At 40.5% G+C, this 21,887-nt stretch overlaps 1 protein-coding gene across 5 annotated transcripts in view; it reads right to left on the bottom strand.

Annotated features, from left to right (window-relative positions):
* LRGUK (leucine rich repeats and guanylate kinase domain containing) overlaps positions 1 to 21,887 on the bottom strand; it is a 157,178-nt gene that overhangs the window by 54,908 nt on the left and 80,383 nt on the right. For 4 of the 5 annotated variants that reach the window (XM_032753545.2, XM_058426871.1, XM_058426864.1 and 1 more), the window contains exon 16: positions 4,300 to 4,439. In XM_032753545.2, coding sequence (XP_032609436.1) covers positions 4,300 to 4,439 — 140 coding nt within the window. Of the gene's footprint in view, positions 1 to 4,299; positions 4,440 to 13,844; positions 17,794 to 21,887 lie in introns of those variants that run through there. The other variant, XM_058426861.1, reaches the window with a different exon arrangement.

The following is a 21,887-nucleotide window of genomic DNA, read 5'->3' as shown; positions in this document are numbered from 1 at the left end:
CACACACACACACACACACACACACAACACACACACACATTGGAGATGGGAATTTCTACCTTGTCCATCACTGTCAAAGCCCTCATAATAGTTTGCAAAAGAAAATACAAACACATTAAATGTACACTTAAGACACCAAAAAGCACAAAAATGCCTTTTTTCTTTTGGATAATTTAAGATAAAGGTTTTTGACAGAGACAGCTGCAATTACTTTCTTGCATCCACTAAAAAGTTCCAAAAAGACATGGAAATTTACCTTGGGAAGGTAAGATGAGAAAAAACAACAACTTCTTAGGGTTGCAGTGAGGGGTATGTGAAATAACCTACACAAAACCTCTTTCTAAATTATAAATGCTGCATAAAGGCAATGTATGTTCTCTAACACACATCATAATGTCTTACTGAATCTTCTGTTATGATGGTCTTAAAAAGGTATGTTGCTTGTTTTGCAGCATTGTACCAGCTGTGCAAAGGGTTAACAACCTATGAGATCTCCTAAAATGTGATAAATACTTGCAAATTCCAAGAGCACTGAATTCATAATCGTTAAAAGAAAAATGAGGCACCAAACATAATCTTAGGTGAATTCACCCATATATATGACAAGAGCAATTCAGTATTATATTTGCCCTAATTTCTTAAGAGTGAATCTGTTAGTTCTGAGGGGATTTGATTTGCTTTTCTATGAAACTACCTTGTTACATTTGTATTTCCTCCTAAACTACTAGCACTGAGAGGCAAAGGCACCAGAACCTCAGGGCTCTGCAAATTACTACCATCAGGGATCAGTAAACGCCACAGTGCTGACACTGGACACAACACATGCTCCACACTGGGTTCCAGATGCTGTGAATTATGGGGGCTGCTCAGTTTCTCAGGGAGGGGCACTGCAGGCAAGGAGCAATCTGGTGTAAAAGTTCACGAAACTCTTTCCAGTAACAGGTGGCCTGGGATATTGGGTCCTTTCCCCCATCAATCATCACCAGGGTGGCCCCTTCCACTCTCACACTGCCTTTTTATCCTCTCCTCTCTCCGGTTTCCCCATACTGTCTTCATTTTATATTAAAATGTTACGGCTGAAGCACAGTTAAAACCACAGAGTGGGTTTTTTTTTTTTTTTTCCAGTTCTGTTCCCCTGTCCCCAGCCCTTAGTACCTTATTGCCCTTGACCAACACTTTTTTTTTGAGATAGAGTTTTGCTCTTGTTGCCTGGGCTGGAGTGCAGTGGTGAGATCTCTGCTCACTGCAACCTCTGCCTCCTGGGTTCAAGCGATTCTCCTGCTTCAGCTTCCTAAGTAGCTGGGAACACAAGCGTGTGCCACCATACCTGACTAATGTTTTGTATTTTTAGTAGAGACAGGGTTTCACCATGTTGGCCAGGATGGTCTCAATCTCTTGACCTCGTGATCTGCCCACCTCAGCCTCCCAAAGTGTTGGGATTACAGGCGTGAGCCACCGCGCCCAGCCGACCAGCACTCTCTTTAATTAGGCCCCAACATTTTCTAACAGGTGATATTTAGATTGGACTTTTTTTTTTTTAGCTTTTATTTTAAGTTCAGGGGTATATGTGCAGGTTTGTTAGGTGAACTTGTGTCATGGGGGTTTGTTGTACAGACTATTTCATCATCCAGTTATTAACCCTAGTACACATTAGTTATTTTTCCTGATCCTCTCCCTCCTCCCACCCTTCACCCTCTGATAGACCGCAGTGTGTGTTGTTCCCTTCTATGTGTCCATGTGTCCTTATCATTTATAAGTGAGAACATGTGGTACTTGGTTTTCTGATCCTGCATCAGTTTGCTAAGGATAATGGCCTCCATGTTCCTGCAAAGGACATGATCTCTGAACACGTTTAAATAAACCATGAATACCCATTAAGTGGAAGAGGGGTGCAGGTCAATGGCGTGTGCTTCTGCCTATCAGTGTGAATCCAGCTGTGCATCAGGACAGCCCACCTGGGAAATGGGCTGCCTCTGAATGTCAGGGTGCAGGCTTATCACTAAGGAATAAAGACAGACAGGATTTAGTGGTCTGAAGGTTTGCACTCTGGATTTCCATGTCCCAAGGTGACATTAAAGAACTGATGTTGTATTTGAAAGTCCAAGAAGCATCAAGCCACACCATCCAAGAAGGCTGGAATACCAAGGGCAGAAGAGAAAGCTGTGGGCTGATCTGGAAAGAGCTGGATTTCCCAGGACCAAAAGGACAGAGAGTGATAGGTTCCTCATGCAGAGGGGGCCTTACCTGTTGACTTCTACCCACTGCCTTAGGTATAGCAAGATCTCAGGGGTAGGTATAAGAAAAAAACCTACTAGTTAGCTGGGCTCATTGACTCATGCCTGTAATTCCAGCACTTTGGGAGGCTCAGGTGAGAGGATCACTTGGGGCCAGGAGTTCAAGGCTAGCCTATGTAACATGTCAAGACCCTGTCTCTACAAAAGAAAAAAATCAAAGAAAAAAGCTACTAATAGTAGGAAAAGGTAGGATATGGAGAATACCAGGGCCACTGGCTCAGAATGGGATTTAGTGCCTTAGATAAGAAGCATCCCCACGGTAACCATAGTGGTTATGAGGCTAGAGGCCCTTTTGCAATTTCCCAGGATGGTGTAACCCTCGCAATTCTTGAACTTAATCCAAATATGTGGAGTGATCCCCATTTCTAATGACATTTTATTTCCCACAAATCCTGGTGGGATGGGAACAATTCCAGATTTCATTGATTTTGGATAAATATGACTTTCCTACTCTCAGTATCATGGAACAAATTCATCTTATTTATAGATGTTTAGTGTGCACCCCCTTACCCCCTGCTGCCTCTGAGAAGCCACAGCCTAAGCCACAAGTCATGCCTTCTGCCCTGCCACAGGTGACCACACAGGCAGGCTAATATGACCGCCACAGCATGGCTTGAAAAGTCACACTGGGCTGGGTAGATTCTTCTGCCTTCAGCAACTTGAATTAAAGAGATGGAAGGAAGTTGCTGGGAAGAATGAGCACAGAGCCAAGAGGCCTAGACAGTTGGGGCTGGATGGCGCACGAGAGTGTGCTGAAGCTAGTGGGAGCAAAGCCTGTGGGTGAATGGAAGAGGCCAGCCAGGAGAGGGAGGGCCACCACATGCAGGAAATAGAAGCAGAGATAGTGTTTCTTGCACCTAGAACACCCAACAACTATTGTGACTCAGTAAGAGTAAAATGTATATAGCTATACTACATCTGTATATGCCCCAGCCTAAGACATTTTGCCTGAAGTAATCAGTAATCAGTCTGATTCTTTCGACCACTGAACACTGCCAATGGTTCTGACTTGATGCAACTATTTGTTTAGCACAGGCGGGGCGTGGTGGCTCACACCTGTAATCCCAGCACTTTGGGAGGCCGAGGCAGGCAGATCACCTGAGGTTGGGAGAGCCTGACCAACAAGAGAAACCCCATCTCTACTGAAAATACAAAATTAGCTAGGCGTGGTGGCGCATGCCTGTAATCCCAGCTACTTGGGAGGCTGAGGAAGGAGAATCGCTTGAACCTGGGAGGCGGATGTTGCGATGAGCAGAGATCACACCATTGCACTCTAGCCTGGCAACAAGAGCAAAACTCCGTCTCAAAAAAACAAAACAAAACAAAACAAAAAACAGGCTAGCCTTAAGGAATCACAAACACGGAACTGACAACCACAACAAAAAAGTTCTGTTGCTTCTGCAGCAAATTGCAATTGCAATTAAGTCTCTTTGTATTCCCAGATCATCACATAAAAATGATTACAGATGGAAAACAAGTACGACCTAATCTGAATGCAGTGCCAATTTTGCATTCAATATTCCTGTGCATGCTGCTTTCTCAAAACTTTCAGAGAATTAAGTTGGGACTAAGTGATGCGACTGGTTTAAGAAGTGCTAAGTTATAAAACACGGACTCTTTGGGTGGACTCACTTTTCAGGCTCAGCCCAAGAATACTCAAATTTATACCCTAGCAACAAAGCAAGTTTTCCCTTGAAATACATCTTTCACTGCATTAATTTTCTTGTAGTGCTTTTCTATTCCTACGAAATAGAAGATTTGAATGTCAGAATTTTCACTGGGAGCCCAGGAGAAAGGTACTCACAGAATCTGATATTGAATATTCTACCTTTAGAACCAGTGTCTATTCTCAGGGATGTACAAAGAGTCAAAATCCTGTCTTCAGCTGACACTAGTGAGAGAATAATTTTGGGGAAACTTATTAGTCTCAAAATATTAAATTCCCTCTTTGTCTGACATTGTATAGAGCTCAGTTGTTGCTTCACCCCTTCTATCCCTCCCTTACCGCTGGTGTTTTTTTGGCTGAAAGTTTGGCCCATAATTTAACAAGGTAGTTTCTGTCTGTAGAATGCAGGAAATCACCCATATTCGAAGAAACATACGTTGTAGGATGCGCTTCAGATTTCAGGTGGGATGTCTTAGCATCTGGTAGGAAAAAAAAAATAAAGTTTAAAATACAAGTCATAATATAAAGGAAATTTCTGAAGTGATAGAAATGTTTTATATTTTTATTTGCCCAAACATAACAAGCTGGATACTTAAAGTCTGTGTATTTCAACTTTAAAATAAAATAAAAATATATCTTAGAATAAAATAACTCATAATAATAAAATCAGCCTATAATACCAAATAGATATATCCTCCAAATATACCCAATACTTAATCAATTGAGGCTTATAAATAGAATCAAAAGAAGTAAGACATGTCAAAAACAGTGGCTTCTAGATATTTAATTGAAAAATTACCCTTATAATGACTTTTCATTTGATGAAAGTCCAAAAGGCTAAAAGGAAAATAAACTCTGCAATGCTAAGAGGCTTTGAAATAGAATGGAATGATGAGGCCACTGTTTAACAGAATTTATTCATAAATAATATCTAATATTTCCTTTAAGACGTTAGAATGTTCAGAGACCTGGAATATAAGAATACTGTATAAATTTTTATCACTGCTCATTCACAGAGGGCTAGGAGTAAATAGCTTTGGCTATATGGGAGCATCAGCACTTTCAGGAGTATCGCTTTTAAAATGCTAAAATCAATGATATCCACATGTACCTTCAGTCAATATGATGGACTGAGCAGAAGTGGAAAGCTACCCCCACTCAAAGATGAAAAAAATACTAATGTATAACATAAATTTGTTTTGTTTTTAATACATAGTAAGGCAGAAACCAAGAAAGAAAATTTTCTAGGTGCTACAAGTGTAGTGAAGACTTGAAGTCAGAGGAGTGGGAATTGATGCTAACAGGTCAGAGGGCATCAGGGGCTGAAGTCTGAACACATGGTATGAGAGGGGAAGCCACAGCCCCTGCATGCTTGGCATACAAGACCTGACTTGGCCAGGTGCAATGGCTCACACCTATAATCTCAGCACTTTGGGAGGCCAAGGTTGGTGGGACGATTGAGCCCAGGAGTTTGAGACCAGCCTAGCCAACATGGTGAAACCTCATCTCTACAAAAAATACAAAAATTAGCCTGATGTGGTGGTGTGTGCCTGTAATCCCAGCTAATTAGGAGGCTAAGGTGGGAGGATCACTTGAGATCAGGAGGTAGAGGCTGCAGGGAGCCATGATTCTGCCACTGCACTCCAGCCTGGGTGACAGAGTGAGACCCTGCCTCAAAACAACGACAAAAAAAAAAAGAAGAAGAGGAAGAGGAAGAGGAAGAAGAAGAGCAGGAAGAAGAGGAGGAAGAAGAGGAGGAAGAAGAAGAAGCAGAAGAAGCGGAAGAAAAGAAGAAGAAGAAGGAAGAAAAGAAGAAGAAAGAAGAAAAGAAGAAGAAGAAAGACGAAAAGAAGAAGAAAGAAGAAAAGAAGAAGAAAGAAGAAAAGAAGAAGAAGAAGAAAGAAGAAAAGAAGAAGAAGAAAAGAAGAAGAAAGGAAGAAAGAAGAAGAAGTAGAAAGAAGAAAAGAAGAAGAAGAAAGGAAGAAAGAAGAAAAGAAGAAAGAAGAAGAAGAAGAAGACGAAGAAGAAGAAGACCTGGATTGTTTGATAAGTTGACAAGTTGGAAAAGGGGTATCTGGAAATGTCAGTCCACAGATGTAGGGACTTTGCCTAGGGACAGATTCTTACCAACCAGACGATAGAAACACCTGTGGGAAATCAGACTCTACTTTGGTTTGAAATCTGAACTTGAACTCCCCCTAAATTGTGTGGCAATCCCAAACCAATAACACAAGGTAAAAGTTGTTGCAGACAAGTAAAAGTATTTAATCATGGTAAGGAAGTCTAAAGTTCCACCTAGCCCCTGTCTTGAGAAAGGGAGCTTGAACAGATGCAACAAATGGGCGAGGACTATATCCAAAGAATTTCAGGTAATAGAACAATCTAGAAAGGAATATTAAAGAAACTGTGTTTAATCACAAAGTGACAAAATGAGACAACTGTATGCAGAAACATTTAATTGAAACATCTGTTGAATCTCTGTGATAAAAGTCACTTGACCCATATTTATTGAGCACCTGCTATGTGCTGGCTGGTGCTCTGGATGCCGGGGATATAGCAGTAAATAAAAAGTTCTTGACCTGTGAGGATTACATTCTAATATTGGAGTCAGACAAATAACGCATTAAATAATGTGATGTAATGACAAGTGTGATGAAGAAACAGGAAGCCGGATGAGGAGACAGCATGAGAGATGGCATGGTGGTCAGAGGAAGTCCACCTAAGGTGGTGACAGCTGAACAAATATTAAAAGGCATAAAGAAGAACAGCATTCAAACATCTAGGGGAAACTAGATCAGACAGAAAAAGTGGCTGGTATAAGAACATAGATGCATCCTTAATATAACTGCATCACAGTAAAGAATTCAGCACGGCTGAGGCAGAAACAGAGAGAGAGAGAGAGGAAGGAGGTGCATCCTGTGCTAATTTGTCTTTTGGAAAAAACCCTTGTCCTGTTGATGTCACTCTAAGTACAGAGCATTAGGAAAAAGACTAGATGAACTGGAACCATATAAGATAAAATTTAAAGAAATAAAAGCTATATTCACTGAAATAATTTCCATAGAATAGATCCTACATAATATATGAAAGTTTATTCAAAATATAGTTGTTGTGTCCAGGTTCCTTTTTCCAGTTTTCTAAGACATAAGCTGTCTGTACTGTGGTGTAAACAAGTCAAGTTCCATCTGATGATATAATGCAGCTGTAATTCCAATGTCTTAATGATTTCTTGGCAACAAAACGTTTTGGGTAAAGATAATGTGTTTAGATTACTATTAAACTACATTGTAATACTACCACTTTAATGACTTGAACTCCTATAATAAAGAGTTTCATAGAGTTCTTAATATATTGTCTAATGTCTTAGTACATCAATGGACAAAACAGCTTACTTTCCAATTTAAGGAAAAAACCATAATTACCAATGTTATAACACCATGTGACAAATTTTCTTAATGTGATTTTATTCAAGCTATCTAAATTAAAGTCAACCTTGAGGCAACATTTTAAATATATATAAACTACTTTACAGTCCACAAAAAGAACCAAGTTCTTCAGTATATAGGCAGTTAAATTTATTTAAATACCTGCAATGAAGCATAAATGAATTTAATAATCCAAGGCAGATTTTTAAAGTTATTTTACGGATTAGTATCACTACAAATGCAGGAAAATATAAATGAAGTATCTGGAACAACTGGAACCACATTTCAAATTAATTCTAAATGGCTTAGATCTTTTATGTTAGACATACTCATTTGAAATCAAACAAATTAAAATAATATTTGTATAAAACATTTTAAAAGAATAAGCATAAAATCCAACCTAAACAACAAAAGCAGTAGAGGCCATGTACCTAAGAATAAAATATTTGTATGCATATTTAACATTATATCATCAAACAGACTAAACAGGGCCATTTACTACAAAAAGGAAAGTTAAAAATAGAAGATGTTGATGATCTGGTATCACAGGCACGTAGCCAGGTCAATAATTAGTGATGAACCTACCATTTGGGGGTCAGGTTATAAATATTTTGAAAAATAAAAATCTCTATTTTAATGACAAGTGTTTCTATATTAATAAGATTTCTTTTATAGCAAGGCAATTTAGTCATTCTCCTGTCCAAAAATATGACTGATTACTTTTCAATATGAGCTTCTGACATTTAAATAAAACCTTGCAAAAAAAATGTATCAACACTAGAGTTGATCTCTCTTTGAAAGCACTTAGAAATGGATGACTTGGAAACAGGCTTTAATTTTTAAATAAAAGTCCTCAGATGCACAGATGACTTCAGAATCACTTATTTTTTTCCCCACTCAAATGGGGCTTTGTAATCCCAGCACTTTGGGAGGCCGAGGCAGGCATTCACTTGAGATCAGGAGTTCGAGACCAGCCTGGCCAACATTGGCAAAACCCCATGTCTACTAAAAATATAAAAATTATCTGAGCATGGTGGCATGCGCCTGTAATCCCAGCTACTCGGGAGGCTAAGGCAGGAGAATCACTTGAACCTGGGAGGTGGAGGTTGCAGTGAGCTGAGGTCATGCCACTGTACTCTAGACTCCAGCCTGGGAGACAGAGTAAGACTCCATCTGAAAACAACAACAACAACAAAACCATATAGTGAGGAGTTTTTTTTAAACAAAGAAAAAAATCACAAGAACAATTCATACCTACAGTGATTAAATGCATATATACATATGATGTAATTACCTGTAAAATTAAAATCTCTAAAACTCTTGATACTGAAATATGTAGCCACAAAAAAGAGCTTAAAAGGAAACACAATAATCCGCTATTGAATTTTAAATATTTTTAATATGATAGATAATTTGTAGTGGAAAATTAAGACAAAAGTTTAGTTCATTAGGAAGTGCTCTCACAAAACTAAAGGTGGCAAAATAAGCTATTTTTCTAGGACAGAATTACATCTTAAAAGTCTTGTCTATCTGTGCTTCTAAGAAAATAATAATATCAACTAGAAAAATAATAATTTTGCATAGTATGCATAATTTTCCATAGCAAAATAAACTTTAGAGTATAAAGTTATCACATAAGTCCAAGGAAGTACAGTAATAATGTTGTAAATAGTCATGTTATATATGGTAAAGTGAATACATTTATTAAACTATACTAACAGTGAAGTGCTATATTCCTGAGTGTCTAATCAAATGAATAATTAGTTATTTAAAGAAAAACAATTTCTATATCAAGAAAAAGGAAAACATATACATTTACATTCATAAGAGCAAATAAAGTACAAAAACGTTGTTTTCCAGTAAACTTCATACATTGTAATGTCTTCAGTGGAGGTGAACTAATAGGTCAATATTTGGGCCTTGCATCAAGAATGTTCCGAGTAAAACATAGAGCAATAAGGCCCAGAATTCAAAAAAAAAAATGGATGAGTATATAATGAAGTAGTTACTTGACACTTTAAAGAAGATAAAACGCATAGAACAGGTAAATTTCAAGAGTGGAAACTTGCTATATATGATCTGTATTAATATAGCAGATTTTTGGAAAGAAAAGAGGAAAAGGGTAGCAATGATTGGCAGGAAGCTTCAATACACGCTAAAGATTTCCTTTCCTTCAACTAACAAGTTCACATAACTGTATTTCTGATGGGATTGCCACCCAATCCCACACCCTAAGCATTATCTTTACTTGCTAAGGGCTTATCCTTCAAGAATAACCTTTTCAAAGGTGTTACTTCATTGCTCAGTTTCTCCAGCAAAAACATTCTCTGCCTTTCTTCACTTTGCTTTTCTATTTTTATCCTAGGACACTGAGGGTGTATCAATCTGCTAATTGTAGAAGCTGGTCTTTGTCTCAACTGAGCCACAAAGAGAAAATAAAATATCTACTATCTGGACAAGTGACTTGACAGCATTTACTATCTAACCAATCTGAAACCCAGAATATAAATGATCTTGATTTTATCAATAATGAAATCATAGTAAAAATAACAGACAGCATTTACTGAGCATGTACTATGTGCCAGGTGTTACTACAGGTCTTTTACGTGTGTATCACATGGAAATTCATAATAATCTCAGAATTGATGTTTCCCTACTCACTTCTCCAAACTGCAATGCCTCCTATGAATGCCCATTGAAGAACCTCTTGATTTTCGTAATATTTTGCTCAACTACAATTTCTTTCCAATATTATTCTAATTTTAAGTTCCTTAATTAAATCAAGGTTGTTAATTTTTAAAAAAGGATTTTCACAAAGACCATCTCATTTACCAAATATTTCCACCCAGTTTGAACAGTATCATCCTCTTTCAATGAATGGGAAAATGCAAACCTTTTTTTGCTGCTTTCATGTTAATATGAACAAACACTACTCATAGAAGCATTTACTGTGTGCTAGATATTGTTCTGGGTGGTTTTCAGTATATTAACTCATTTAATCCCCATAAAAATACTGAGGTAGGTACTATTATTACCTCCATTTTATACATTAGAACTCTGTAACTTGCCCAAGGTCACATGGCTAGATTGTAATCCAACTGGAATTTTCAAGGATTATTTTGAATTTTAGTGTTATTTGCAATCATGAATTTCTAAGGTTACAATCTGTAATAAAAGGTCCTTAGCTTTTGCAAATCATGACTGCACTCTCATAGTCAGTTTTAAGATTAGTGGTTTGATCTTCTAACACCATTTATCTGTCATCAACACAAAGAAATGGTTAGGCCCTTCTTATCCTCTTCTCTGAATGCCTGGTCAATACAGAAAAGTGATTTCTAGAATTATGACTTTCGAATTGGACTACGCAATTAAATTCATTTACAGACATACTGTGCTACGTAGTATATAAATAGTGCAATTATCTGAAGTGGAACTTAGTGGATCTTTTTATGGTGATAAGATGACTTTTGGGCTTGTCATGGAGCAAAAGGCAAGGAAGTAAGCTGATCAAGATTGTTCTGAAGTGCCTTTTTTTTTTAAAGCTTTATATAAAACGTATGCATATGAATTTTGGATGTATCTTATCCTGAGCCCCAACATTGACAAAGAACATAACTGACAATACACCAGATCCTTGTCCCAGAGAAGAATTCAGTATAAATGATGTCAACCCATTCAACCTCACTTGAAGGCAACCAGAGCTGGGGGACAGTCTGGTAACAGGCCTCCAAGTAAAGACAGCATCAAAGCAACGCTCTAGGGCACTCAGTGCAGGGTTTTCCAAACTGCAGGTTGCAAACAAAATTGTGAAATCAATTTAGGAGGCCACAACCAGAATTTTAAAAATTGAAATTCAGCACCATAGAAAATATCAGAGTCATCTATCACCACAGTAAGGGTGTTTTATGACACATTTTTTTTTTGCCAGGTGTGTATGTGTTTATTGGGTCATGATATTATAACATGTATACTTCTAATTATGGATCTTGGTCAATAAAACTTTGAAAGCCACATATCTAAGGAGTACTAAGTACATATAATTTTCTAAGCACTACATTTAATAAAACAGGATTCCTCATAACAAGCAAATGGAGTCAGTTGCAGTAAGTGGATCTTAGATCATAAAATGAACCTTACGTTTTAGCCAGTCCAGCTAATCACCCAACATATGAAGATCTTCTGTAAGATTCCCATAACAGAGCATCTAACTTCTGGAGCAAGCCAGTCTGTTCCTCTGCAAATCACCTCTAACTCTTAGAAAGCTCATGATGTCAAATCAAAATAGAATGTAAGGCTGTTGCTTTCGCATGACAGCTCTTCAAAGTGTGTGTGTATGTGTGTGTGTGTGTTTAAATTTAATTCTATATAACTTTTTCTGAATAAACATAGGTCATTGTAGAAAATTTAAAAAATACTAAAAAGCATAGATGGGAAGATAAAAATTATGCATAATCCATAATCCAGAGCTAATAACTAGAGCCATACTGGCTCTACCTCCTTAATCTGCTTTCTACTTACTATGCAATAAATAGTTTCCTCTAATTAAATATTCTTCTATGACATGATTATAATGACAACATAATATTCCAGCATATAGCTATACCATAACTTATTTCTAAAATCCCATTAGAGAGCTAGATTATTTCTAGATTTTATCATAAAAAACACTGATATGAACATCCTTGCACATAAGTGAGTTCCGTATGATAATCCTCAGATTCAAATTACTAGACTGAAGGTATACAAAATGTTAAGGCTTTGACAGAAAATTGTAAAACTGTGCCCCAGAAAAATTGTGCCAATTTACTTTCTCTCCTGAGACATAGAAAGTGCATTTACCCACAGCCTCACCAACAATAGGCATTAAGTTGTTTTTCATCTGCCAATCCAGTACAAAAAAAAAGTCTATCCTGTTTTAACTTATAATGAGGTTAAATACTTTTTGGCATATCTATTGGCCATTTTTATTTCCTCTTCTGTGAATTTCCCAATCATGCCCTTTGTTCAATTATCTTTTGAAGTTTTGGAAATAACTGATTTAGCTCTTGAAATATTTGAGGAAGGCTTTCATGCCGAGTGGCACTATTATCTCCATTGATTTGAATATTAGGTGCCAGTTTTCTTTAAAGGAGCTAAAGATGGTATTACTAACGTAGTAACTATAAGCCACAATGGTTTTTTGTTCCTATAAAGATCACCTTGCTGAGCAACATATCAAATGGGAATGATAGGAACCTTGTAAATATAGATGGAAAATGGCAATTTTTAAACATTATTATTCTACGTGTAAAAATCAGAGGTTTCCCTTATACCAAGAAAATCAATAATAGCACTAAAAACCTCTTGTTGATACTCTTTTCCACTCCTTTCCTCCGACCACAAACAAAATGTTGTCCGGTTCCACTGAATCTGAGACATTAGGAACATATACTACCAAAACAATAACAGCAACACAAACAAGTGATAAAAAAAATTTGGCTTATCGCTTCCCTTTTGTACTCTAATGGAAATGCAACCCCAAATGCCTTCAGGAGCCTCAGAAACAGGCGCCCAAAGAGGAAAATTATACATTTCTAAAAGCAATTTTAAATTTCGAAAATTCTTCACCTAAATGAGACATGGATAACTCTAAAGTGCCCCACACCCACCTCATAGAAAATGAGTAATTATCTTAATTTTCTTCCTCTCTTGCACAATCTGCCCTCCCCCACATGCAATCTAAATATTTACCTAATTTGACAATTCCTGCACCCACAGCCTTATTTCAGGCCTAACCTTCTTTCCTGGACTACAGCAATAACTTCCCCGCCACTCCTCCTGCTTCCTGTATTGCTCTCCTCAAATTTATCCTCTATACCCCCTCCAGACAGATGCCTCTCAGATACAAATTCAGCAGCTCCCCATTGTTAAAGATCAAGTTTCCAAGCTCTTCGGTGTAGCACAAAAGGCACTTTGGATCTATATAGACCTGCATCTCTCCTGGCATTCGGGTCCTTAGAAGGTGCTATGCCTGCCCCTGCTTAGGCGTATGTGGTTCCTTCTTCTAAGAGAACTTCCTCTCCCCATCAGTCTGCTGACTATTCTGCAACCGCGAAGACTAAGCTGAAGGCTGACCTTCTCTTAGGAGTGTTTCCTGATCCAATGTTTGTATCCCAGACCGAATTCAGTGTCCTTCCTTGGTATTCTTATGACATTTGGAAAAGTTAACAAATGGATTTTCCTGTCTGTAGGAGGCAAAATGTAGCCTAACACGCGGTGGGGCCTGCAGTTGCCCTAATCACATGGCGTTATTAATATAATGAACTCTCTTATCTGTCTTCCTTGATAAAAGACAAAGCTTCTTGAAGTATCCTCATCACTTCCCCTTATCTAGCAACCATCGCTGTCTGGCACATAGGGTGTGCTCAATAAATGCTTGTCAGATGAATGAACTTCTAGTAAAAATAAATACACTTTTAGTAAAAATAAATAAATGGTATGTTTTCTGCAATTACTGTATTATTTTCATCATGCACAAATCAGATAAATCAGAGGGTAATTGCTGGCATTAGATAAGCTTTTCATTTTGCAAGAGGATTTCTATATCCTGGATTTCTAAAATATCAGTTTCCTCTACTGCCCTTGAAATAACACTTAAAATTCATAGTTTCGTAGACACCTCTCTTTTGTGTAAGATACCTTTACACAGGCATTTAGTCATCAGTTACATTTTTAAATATGAGATACCAAACACAGTTTAGCATGCTGCTGTGTACACAGTAAGTGCTCAATAGATATCTTGTAGCTTTTTAAGAGTCACATCTTGGGTTGTCCGTTTCGGTCACAATTATCCTCTTTTTGGGTGGAGTATAGTGTCCATACATAGGAGTAGGTTCAATAGGTATGTCTAAAGGTAACCCTGGTCCCTGCCAGAGTAGATTGGTTTAAGAACGAGTGCCTAAACCAAGCTAGGCCAACAAGACTTTCTCTGGATTAGGATTAATGAACATTCATTCAAATTAATCCCTTTACAGTAGTGGGAGCTTCCAGAGGTAAAATCAGATATGGGCTTGAGAGCTGCTGGTGGCCATGTTCCCCGCCATGTGCAGAAACTGATAGAGTCATTTGTGGTCCAAAGAATGAAGCCAACATGGAGAAAGAAACAGAGATGAGAAGTAGTGAGAGTCCTAGACCAGAGTGCAGGAGATGACTAGAATCCTGGTTATGTTCCACAACTGGCCCCCAGTCTCTCTGAGACTTGCTGTAGCCCTGCCCTTCCCATAGTTTGGTCATATGAAAGCTTCTACTCCCTTCTAATAGAGTCACACAAGCTGGCTTAGAGTGGACTCCTATCATTTGCCAGTGAAAGAATCCTGATGATGAATAGATAAACGAACAACTGATTCACTTAAATGTTCTCCCCATTAATTCTTTTAATTGATTCAACCAGATGGTTTGGCATAATAAAGGCATGGGCTAATTTACATGAGATTTCTATTCAGAGAAAGAAGGAAGGTATCCATTTTGAAATACATTTCAAGCAAAAGTAAGTTTCAGGCAACATATTGCCAAGACAGATCTGAAGCATTGGATCACAGAGTCATGCATGCAAAATATGTCTTCTTCCCTACAGAAGATTCCCACAAGTTTACTGTAGGTTTGAAACCTCCAGGAACAGCAAAGTATTCCTGTCTCGAGTTCTTTTTGCTTTGGAACTCCTCGATAATGCAAGAGGGGTGAGAGAATTTTCTAGAAGTCTAGAAGCGAACTTTCCTTATGAAGAGAACAAAACTTAATGGCAATATGGCCCTGCTTCAGCCAGAGTTGGAACTCAGGTTGGATTCGTGTCTGGACACAAAGGCTACTTGCTGACACCAGCCTTCCAGAATGGCTCAATTTGGTGGCAGCAGCTGATAGAGCTGCATCCCTCTGCGACAGCTGCTTTTCCAGGCTATGACGGCAACAGCAGAAGAGGCACAGGAGTGCAGATTGACTGCCTTCTAGGAATCCAAGCTTTGGACAGCGCTGAACAGCCCCTCCACCGACGCTGACCATGGGTTCCGGAGGAAGCCAGTGTGGAGACTCACAGCACCCAGCCATAGCTGGTTGTTCTGTGACAGTGCTGCCTTGGGGTTCCCAGACCTTAATGAGCTGGTGGCTCCAGGGATGGCTTAAACCTTGGTGCTCTGATTGCCCCTGGCACACAGTCTTCCCTTCCAGCTGCCCCGCTCCACAGCAGACACCTGGTTCTGGGGGTGGTGGGGCTTTTGTCCTGTGGCACTGTCCCATGTTTTCGGGTTCGCTTCTCTTTGGTTTGCTGCTTGGAAGCAAGTGCATTGTGCCTTTGGACAGAGCTCTCTCTGGCCTGACCTCTCTCCTGATGGGCTGGTGTGTCTTTGACAGGCTGCTGGCTTGGGGGCTCACTGTCCTGCTCTGGGAGTTGCGAAGCAATCTCTCTCCTCTGAGACCTGCCCTTTCGATGAACCTGTCCCTTTCTCCCTGGATGCTCCACAGGAGCTGAACTATCCCGTAGCGACTCCGCAGGGGCCTTTTCCCTCTGGAGGGGTCTCCTGGGTGAGGGCTGGCCCTCCTGAGCTGGCTGATCGCCACCGACGGGAGTTTTATTTTCTTGAGATAACCCTCCAAAAATCTCTCTCTTCCAAGATGGCCCTTGTTTGGACACATCTACATTCCAAGCCAGGTCATTTGTGGGGAGGTTGGTATGGGCGCTTTTTCTGGAGTTGTTTTTTTATCTTCTTGTAGTTGGGGGTCTTAGGTGATGGCTCGGCGTGGGGTGGCTCAGGAATTTCTGGTGTATGGACTTGGCTTCTCTGGTTGCTCGGATGGCCCTAGTTTGTAACAGTTACACACTGAAATACTAGCTTAGACAAGAAACAAGAGGAGGGCTGGGGTTGGGATGGTCGGGCACCATGGTGGGAGCTGGCTGATCATGGGGTTCTAGCTGCGAGGCTGGCTGGTGGCTCCCAGGCGGTACCTCTTCCAGAGGTGCCAGTCCTCCAGCCGTCCCTTTCTGGATGGGGAAGTTTTTTTTTCCTAGCCCCTGTCTGCTGAAGTGGCCCCTGGTTGTGGGGTGAGGCCTGCATGTCTGGAAACCTCCTCCTGGAGGAGCCACCTGCTTGGGGAGCTTTCCTTTCCTTTGCAGGCCTTGGATCAGGCTGAGTTCCCGAGTTCTGGGGCAGCCCTGGCTCCAGGAGAGGAGCAGGAATGTGAGGGAGCCTCACTTTCTGAGCTGCCTCCTCCTGGGCGGGACTGAGGATGCAAGGTGCTGCTTGCTCCTGGCTGCGAGGACTGATAAGAGGGAGTTTCACCTCACTGACCTTCTCTTCCTGGACTTGCTGAGGACTGTGGGCTGCCTGGGGGTTCAGATTTGGTGGTGGTTTTGAGTGCGGAGGGCTGATGGGAGGAAGTTTACTGGTGTCTGCTTCCCGGGTTGGTGGAAGCCTGGGAGAGAGAGTCATGGTTTGATCGGAGGTTGTTCCTAAAGCCTCTTCCCTGCTGGGCAATAGGAGTTTGGGTGTGGGCCTCCTGCTCTGGAGGGGAGCCAGCACCTGAGGCTGGGGCAGCTGAGTAGGAGCCAGCCGGCTTCTAGGAAGCAAGGTCCCTAGGGCTTCCCTGGCCTGGGGCTGCTTGGTATCTGTTGCTAAGTCCTGGGGATGTGGCAGTTCTGGGTGAGGGATACTGACCCAGATGGCTTCTGGTTTGGAGGTTTCCTCCTTCAGAGCTTGCTGAGAATCTCCAGCAAGTTTCTGCACCAAGTCAGGGTAGGAAGAATCTTTTGGAGGATCATGGTGGGAACTGCTGGGTGGAAGTTTGTCTGACTCAGTTTCCTCATCCTGAATTCTCTGAGGGCTGAGGGGAGTGGGGCCAGGTCCCTGTGGAGGTTCAGACAGAGGAGGGCCAGTGGGGGTTACCTGGGCCTCCCCTGACTCCTCGTCCTGGCCTGGCTGAGGGCCATGGGATGGGGTAGGGGAAGGGTATGCAGGAGGTGCCAGGGTAGGGGTGATGGGAGACTGCCCCACCTCACTGGCTTCCACCTCAGGGACATCTGTCTCAGTGGCTATTTGTTTTAGAGGAAGATCTGATTGTTGGACATCCTCTTCCGTCAGGTTTAGGGATAGGTCCTGGGCCTGCTGAGGAAGACCCGGTGCCGATGAACTGAGGTGTTGAGGGAGCTCAGGATTGAGAGGGCTGTCAGGAGAAAGTGCTTTTTGATGAGCTTCTCCCTCCTGAGCCAGCTCTTGGTTCTGGGCAGGAGTTAGGCTCTCATTTTCTAGGTCCTTGGCATGAATTTGCATTCCAGAGAGCTGCTCTGTCATCTGGCCATCTGCTTGCAGTTTTGCCAAGCGCCTGGGAGATGGAACCAGGTGTGCTGGTACCCCAGAGACAGTCTTCTTGCTAGAGGGAGCTCCTGCTTTAATATAAAAAGAAGTTAACTATAAATAGAAGTTAACTAACTACTTAGAAATTAATAAGAAAAACATCTTTCCCCTGTTAGATGCACATAGGCCCTTGAAAGGAATAAAATTACACATACAGGAGAACTTAACCTTCCCTTCTCCTTGGAGATATTAAGTGTCTATAATTCTCTCATTTAGTGGAACTTAGAACAATTTTAGTCAACTGAAAACATAAACTTCAATGAATAAACATAAGAGGTTTATGTCTGGTTCTTATTCATATAACCAAAATTTACATCCAGATTTGTGGGTGGTAAGACATTTTCCAAGTGAATGAGATTTTAAATTTTTACCAACTTAGAGATCAGTGCTGTTTTTGATGGTAGAAACTAGAGGATGGACATCCAAACCAGATGAACTCCCATTTGTTTGTTTCCTTGTTTAACAGCAGCCCCCTTATATAAGCCATGAGCTCTGTGAAGAGTTATGTCTGTTCACCAATACCTGGCAAAGGGGCAGGAACTGAGGAAATGGGTGATGAATGTAAGAAGGAAGGAAAGAATCGGCCTGACAGAATCACAAGGCACCATGGCTCAGAACAGCTGCTCCTGAGGACCCCCATCCAGGCTGCTATCCCCCCACTCACATCCCCAGGCCTCCCCTTGGACTTCCACTTCTACCTTGCCTTCAGAAATGGCTCTCAGAGGCCACTAGCAATGCTGGTGTTTCAGAGAGGTGTCAACTTGGTGTTGACGCCAGGTTCTCAGAGTGACTGATCTCTGGGACAGTCTCACAGATGCCATCATCCAGCAGGCACTTGTTCACTAGATGGATTCTGAGGGCCCAAATACCATCTTACCCCAGTCCTAAGGACATAGCTCTGAAATGTGGAGCGGTCAGAGGTGGCACACCAGTCTGGAACAGCCTTGAAGAAGCTAGTCTCAGCTCACTTTGGGGAAGATCTGATACTCAGAGACTCCAACCCAAATCAGACCTCTGAGGTGACCTCAGAGTGATCCATTCCCCAGAGGCAAACCAGGCTCCCAGCCCCCGATCCCCTCCACTGACGCAGGGTGAGCTTGCACTGCTGGGTTCTCACTGAGCCCCTAGTCTGGACACGTACCCTTTGCATCCCATCAAACCGGTGTCCTCTAGGGAGAGGGCGGGACAGGTGGGAGCAAAGAAAGGCTTCCCTCTTGGTGCAGTTTCTGAGGGGATGTCCTGTTCATCATTCGGAACTCCCTCGTTTATAACTGTTATAAACTGAAATACTAGCTTAGACAAGAAACAAGGTTAAACTGAAAAACAAAACTGTGAAAATATCGAGAATAGGCAAACTCATAGAGAAAAGAAAGTAGATTCGAGGTTACCAGGAGTTGAGGGGAGTAATAGTTTAATGGGTATAGAGTTTCTGTTTCGGGTAATGACAAATTTTGGAAATAGGTAGTGATGATGGTTATACAACATTGTGAATGTAATTAGTACCACTGAATTGTACACTTAAAATGGTTAAAATGGCAAATTTTATGTTAAAGTATGCTTTTTAACCAAAATATAAAATTAATTTTGAAAGACGGAAAAATATAGGAACAGTGAAATCCTATGCTAAAGGGTCCTTTGCTCTTTAATCTCTCTTGGTTTTCTGTAATCAGACATATAAGGATGTGTTCCCTACTTTTACAATTTAACAATTGACATAACTTGGCAAATCATACCAGGCCTTTTATTAAAGGGAAACTTTATGGACTAGTCAACTGCTCAGTTCTCCTCTGTTTGACTTATCATAACCATTATCATTTCTTTCTACCATTAGTCAGAATAATGATTTGCAAATATAATTTTATTTTATGATCTATATAGTAAGAACTCAGGGTGACAGTTGGTCCAGCTTTTTAAAAGCTTTACTGGAAGCATTGACTATCCCAGAAGTAGGTTGTTTAGAGACAAATGGAAGGAAAGATATCCCTTAATACTGAGTTGTGAATATAGTTTTTTCCTTATTTTATAGAAACTATTTTGTTTACTTGTGCTTTTTGAGCCTACGGGTATTAGAAATAAATGTTATTCACTTTACAATAGGGAAAATAAGACAATCCTATATATCTATATCTGTATCTATATATATATATACACACACACATACATATATATACACGCACATATATATATACACATACATATATATACATATGTGTATATATATAAATATTTATTTATTTTTGAGATGGAGTCTCACTCTGTCACCAGGCTGGAGTGCAGTGCTGTGACATCAGCTCATTGCAATTTCTGACTCCCTGGTTCAAGCGATTCTCCTGCCTCAGCCTCCTGAGTAGCCGGGATTACAGGCACGCACCACCACGCCCAGCTAATTTTTGTATTTTTAGTAGAGACGGGGTTTCTCCATGTTGGCCAGGATGGTCTCGACCTCCTGACCTCGTGATCTGACGGCCTCAGCCTCCCAAAGTGCTGGGATTACAGGTGTGAGCCACTGCACCCAGCTGATACATATTTTAAATTAAGGGGATATCTGAAGATTTCAAGGGTTTATAATCACTGTGTACCTAAAGTTACTATTTTATATATGCATTAAGTGAAAATTCAATTAATCCACCCATTGGTGAAAGTTTATATTTCTGGGTCCAGGCTGAAAGATGCTGTACTCAGAACTGATAAACCTTGCACTTCCTTTTATCACTCGGTTCCACTCTCATTGTTAGAGTAGAAATTCAGCTGGTATTCTTAGTTATAAATTAGCAATGTAAAATTACAAAAGATAAAGCTATGTATTACTACTTCAGATATCTGGGAATAATTTTCAGTTTGCATTGATACAGGATTACCACTTTAAGAAAAACAATGCTGTTGGTCATAAGATTTCTGTTTGTACTGATGCCTAATCCAATTGGGAAAAACCTCAGCTCTGGACAGCTGGATTCTAATAGTGCACCATGACATTACATATAGGTTTTTATTTTAAGAAATGGGAGCTCAAAATTATTTCTCGAATCAAGTTAATGATTATTGGTTAGATTTAGAATAGAAAACCAAGGCTTCATATTTCCAGTCCAGTTTTCTAATTGCTCACACAAAGCTGTCTTTCACAGAATCATAACTATTTTTTATTTCAATTTCTTCCTTTTGACAGCTCAATTATTTTTTTAAAAATTCAATATACTAAAACTATTGTTTTTTATTTCTAGAGGTCCCATTTATGTGACTAATTTGTTTATACACATATATCTAAATTATAGAACCTAAAATCAGAGTGACTCAGCTCAGAGCAGGAGCAATGAGGTGAAGCACCAGCTGGGCACATGATGGTGACTCTGCTGGGGCTCTGGGTCCCTTCCTGGGGAGTGCTGATGAGAGGTGAGGCCAGCTGGACTTCCTGGGTCGAGTGGGGACTTGGGGAACTTTCCTGTCTTAAAAGAGGTTTGTAAAACGCACCAATCAGCAGGATTCTAAAAGTAGCCAATCTCAGGGAGGATTGAAAAAAGGGCACTCTGATAGGACAGAAACGGAACATGGGAGGGGACAAATAAGGGAATAAAAGCTTGCCACTCCCGCCAGCAGCAGCAGCCCACTCAGGTCCCCTTCCATGCTGCGGACACTTTGTCCTTTCACTCTTAACAATAAACCTTGCTACCACTTACTCTTTGGGTCCGTGCCATCTTTAAGGGCTGTAACACTCACCACGAAGGTCCACAGCTCCATTCTTGAAGACAGCAAACCACGAACCCACTGGCAGGAACCAACTCTGGACACACTGACACTTGTTTTAAGGTAATTATGGTTGGCCCCACTCTCATGCACTGAACCTGTAAACAGCTGGCCCCCATTCCTTGGCACCTTCTTCACAGCCCTCAGACTCAGGAAGAACATAGGCTCTATTTCTTGTCCCACTAGAGACACCATTAAATGTGTATTAATAAGAACCGTGTTCATTAGAACTTTTTAGATACTCACTTGAATAACGTCTGGCCTCTACAATGTCACTTTATGTGCAAGTTTATTCTTAAATCCACAAGTAGAAAAAGTAACTTCCTCAGTAAATTAATTGTCTAGGTAAGATAAAGTGGTTGGCTTCAGAAAACACATTGTTTTT

The sequence above is a fragment of the Hylobates moloch genome, unplaced genomic scaffold (genome assembly GCF_009828535.3).
Source record: "Hylobates moloch isolate HMO894 unplaced genomic scaffold, HMol_V3 SCAFFOLD_1, whole genome shotgun sequence".
Taxonomy (NCBI): domain Eukaryota; kingdom Metazoa; phylum Chordata; class Mammalia; order Primates; family Hylobatidae; genus Hylobates; species Hylobates moloch.
This window is presented reverse-complemented; position numbering and strand designations above follow the sequence as displayed.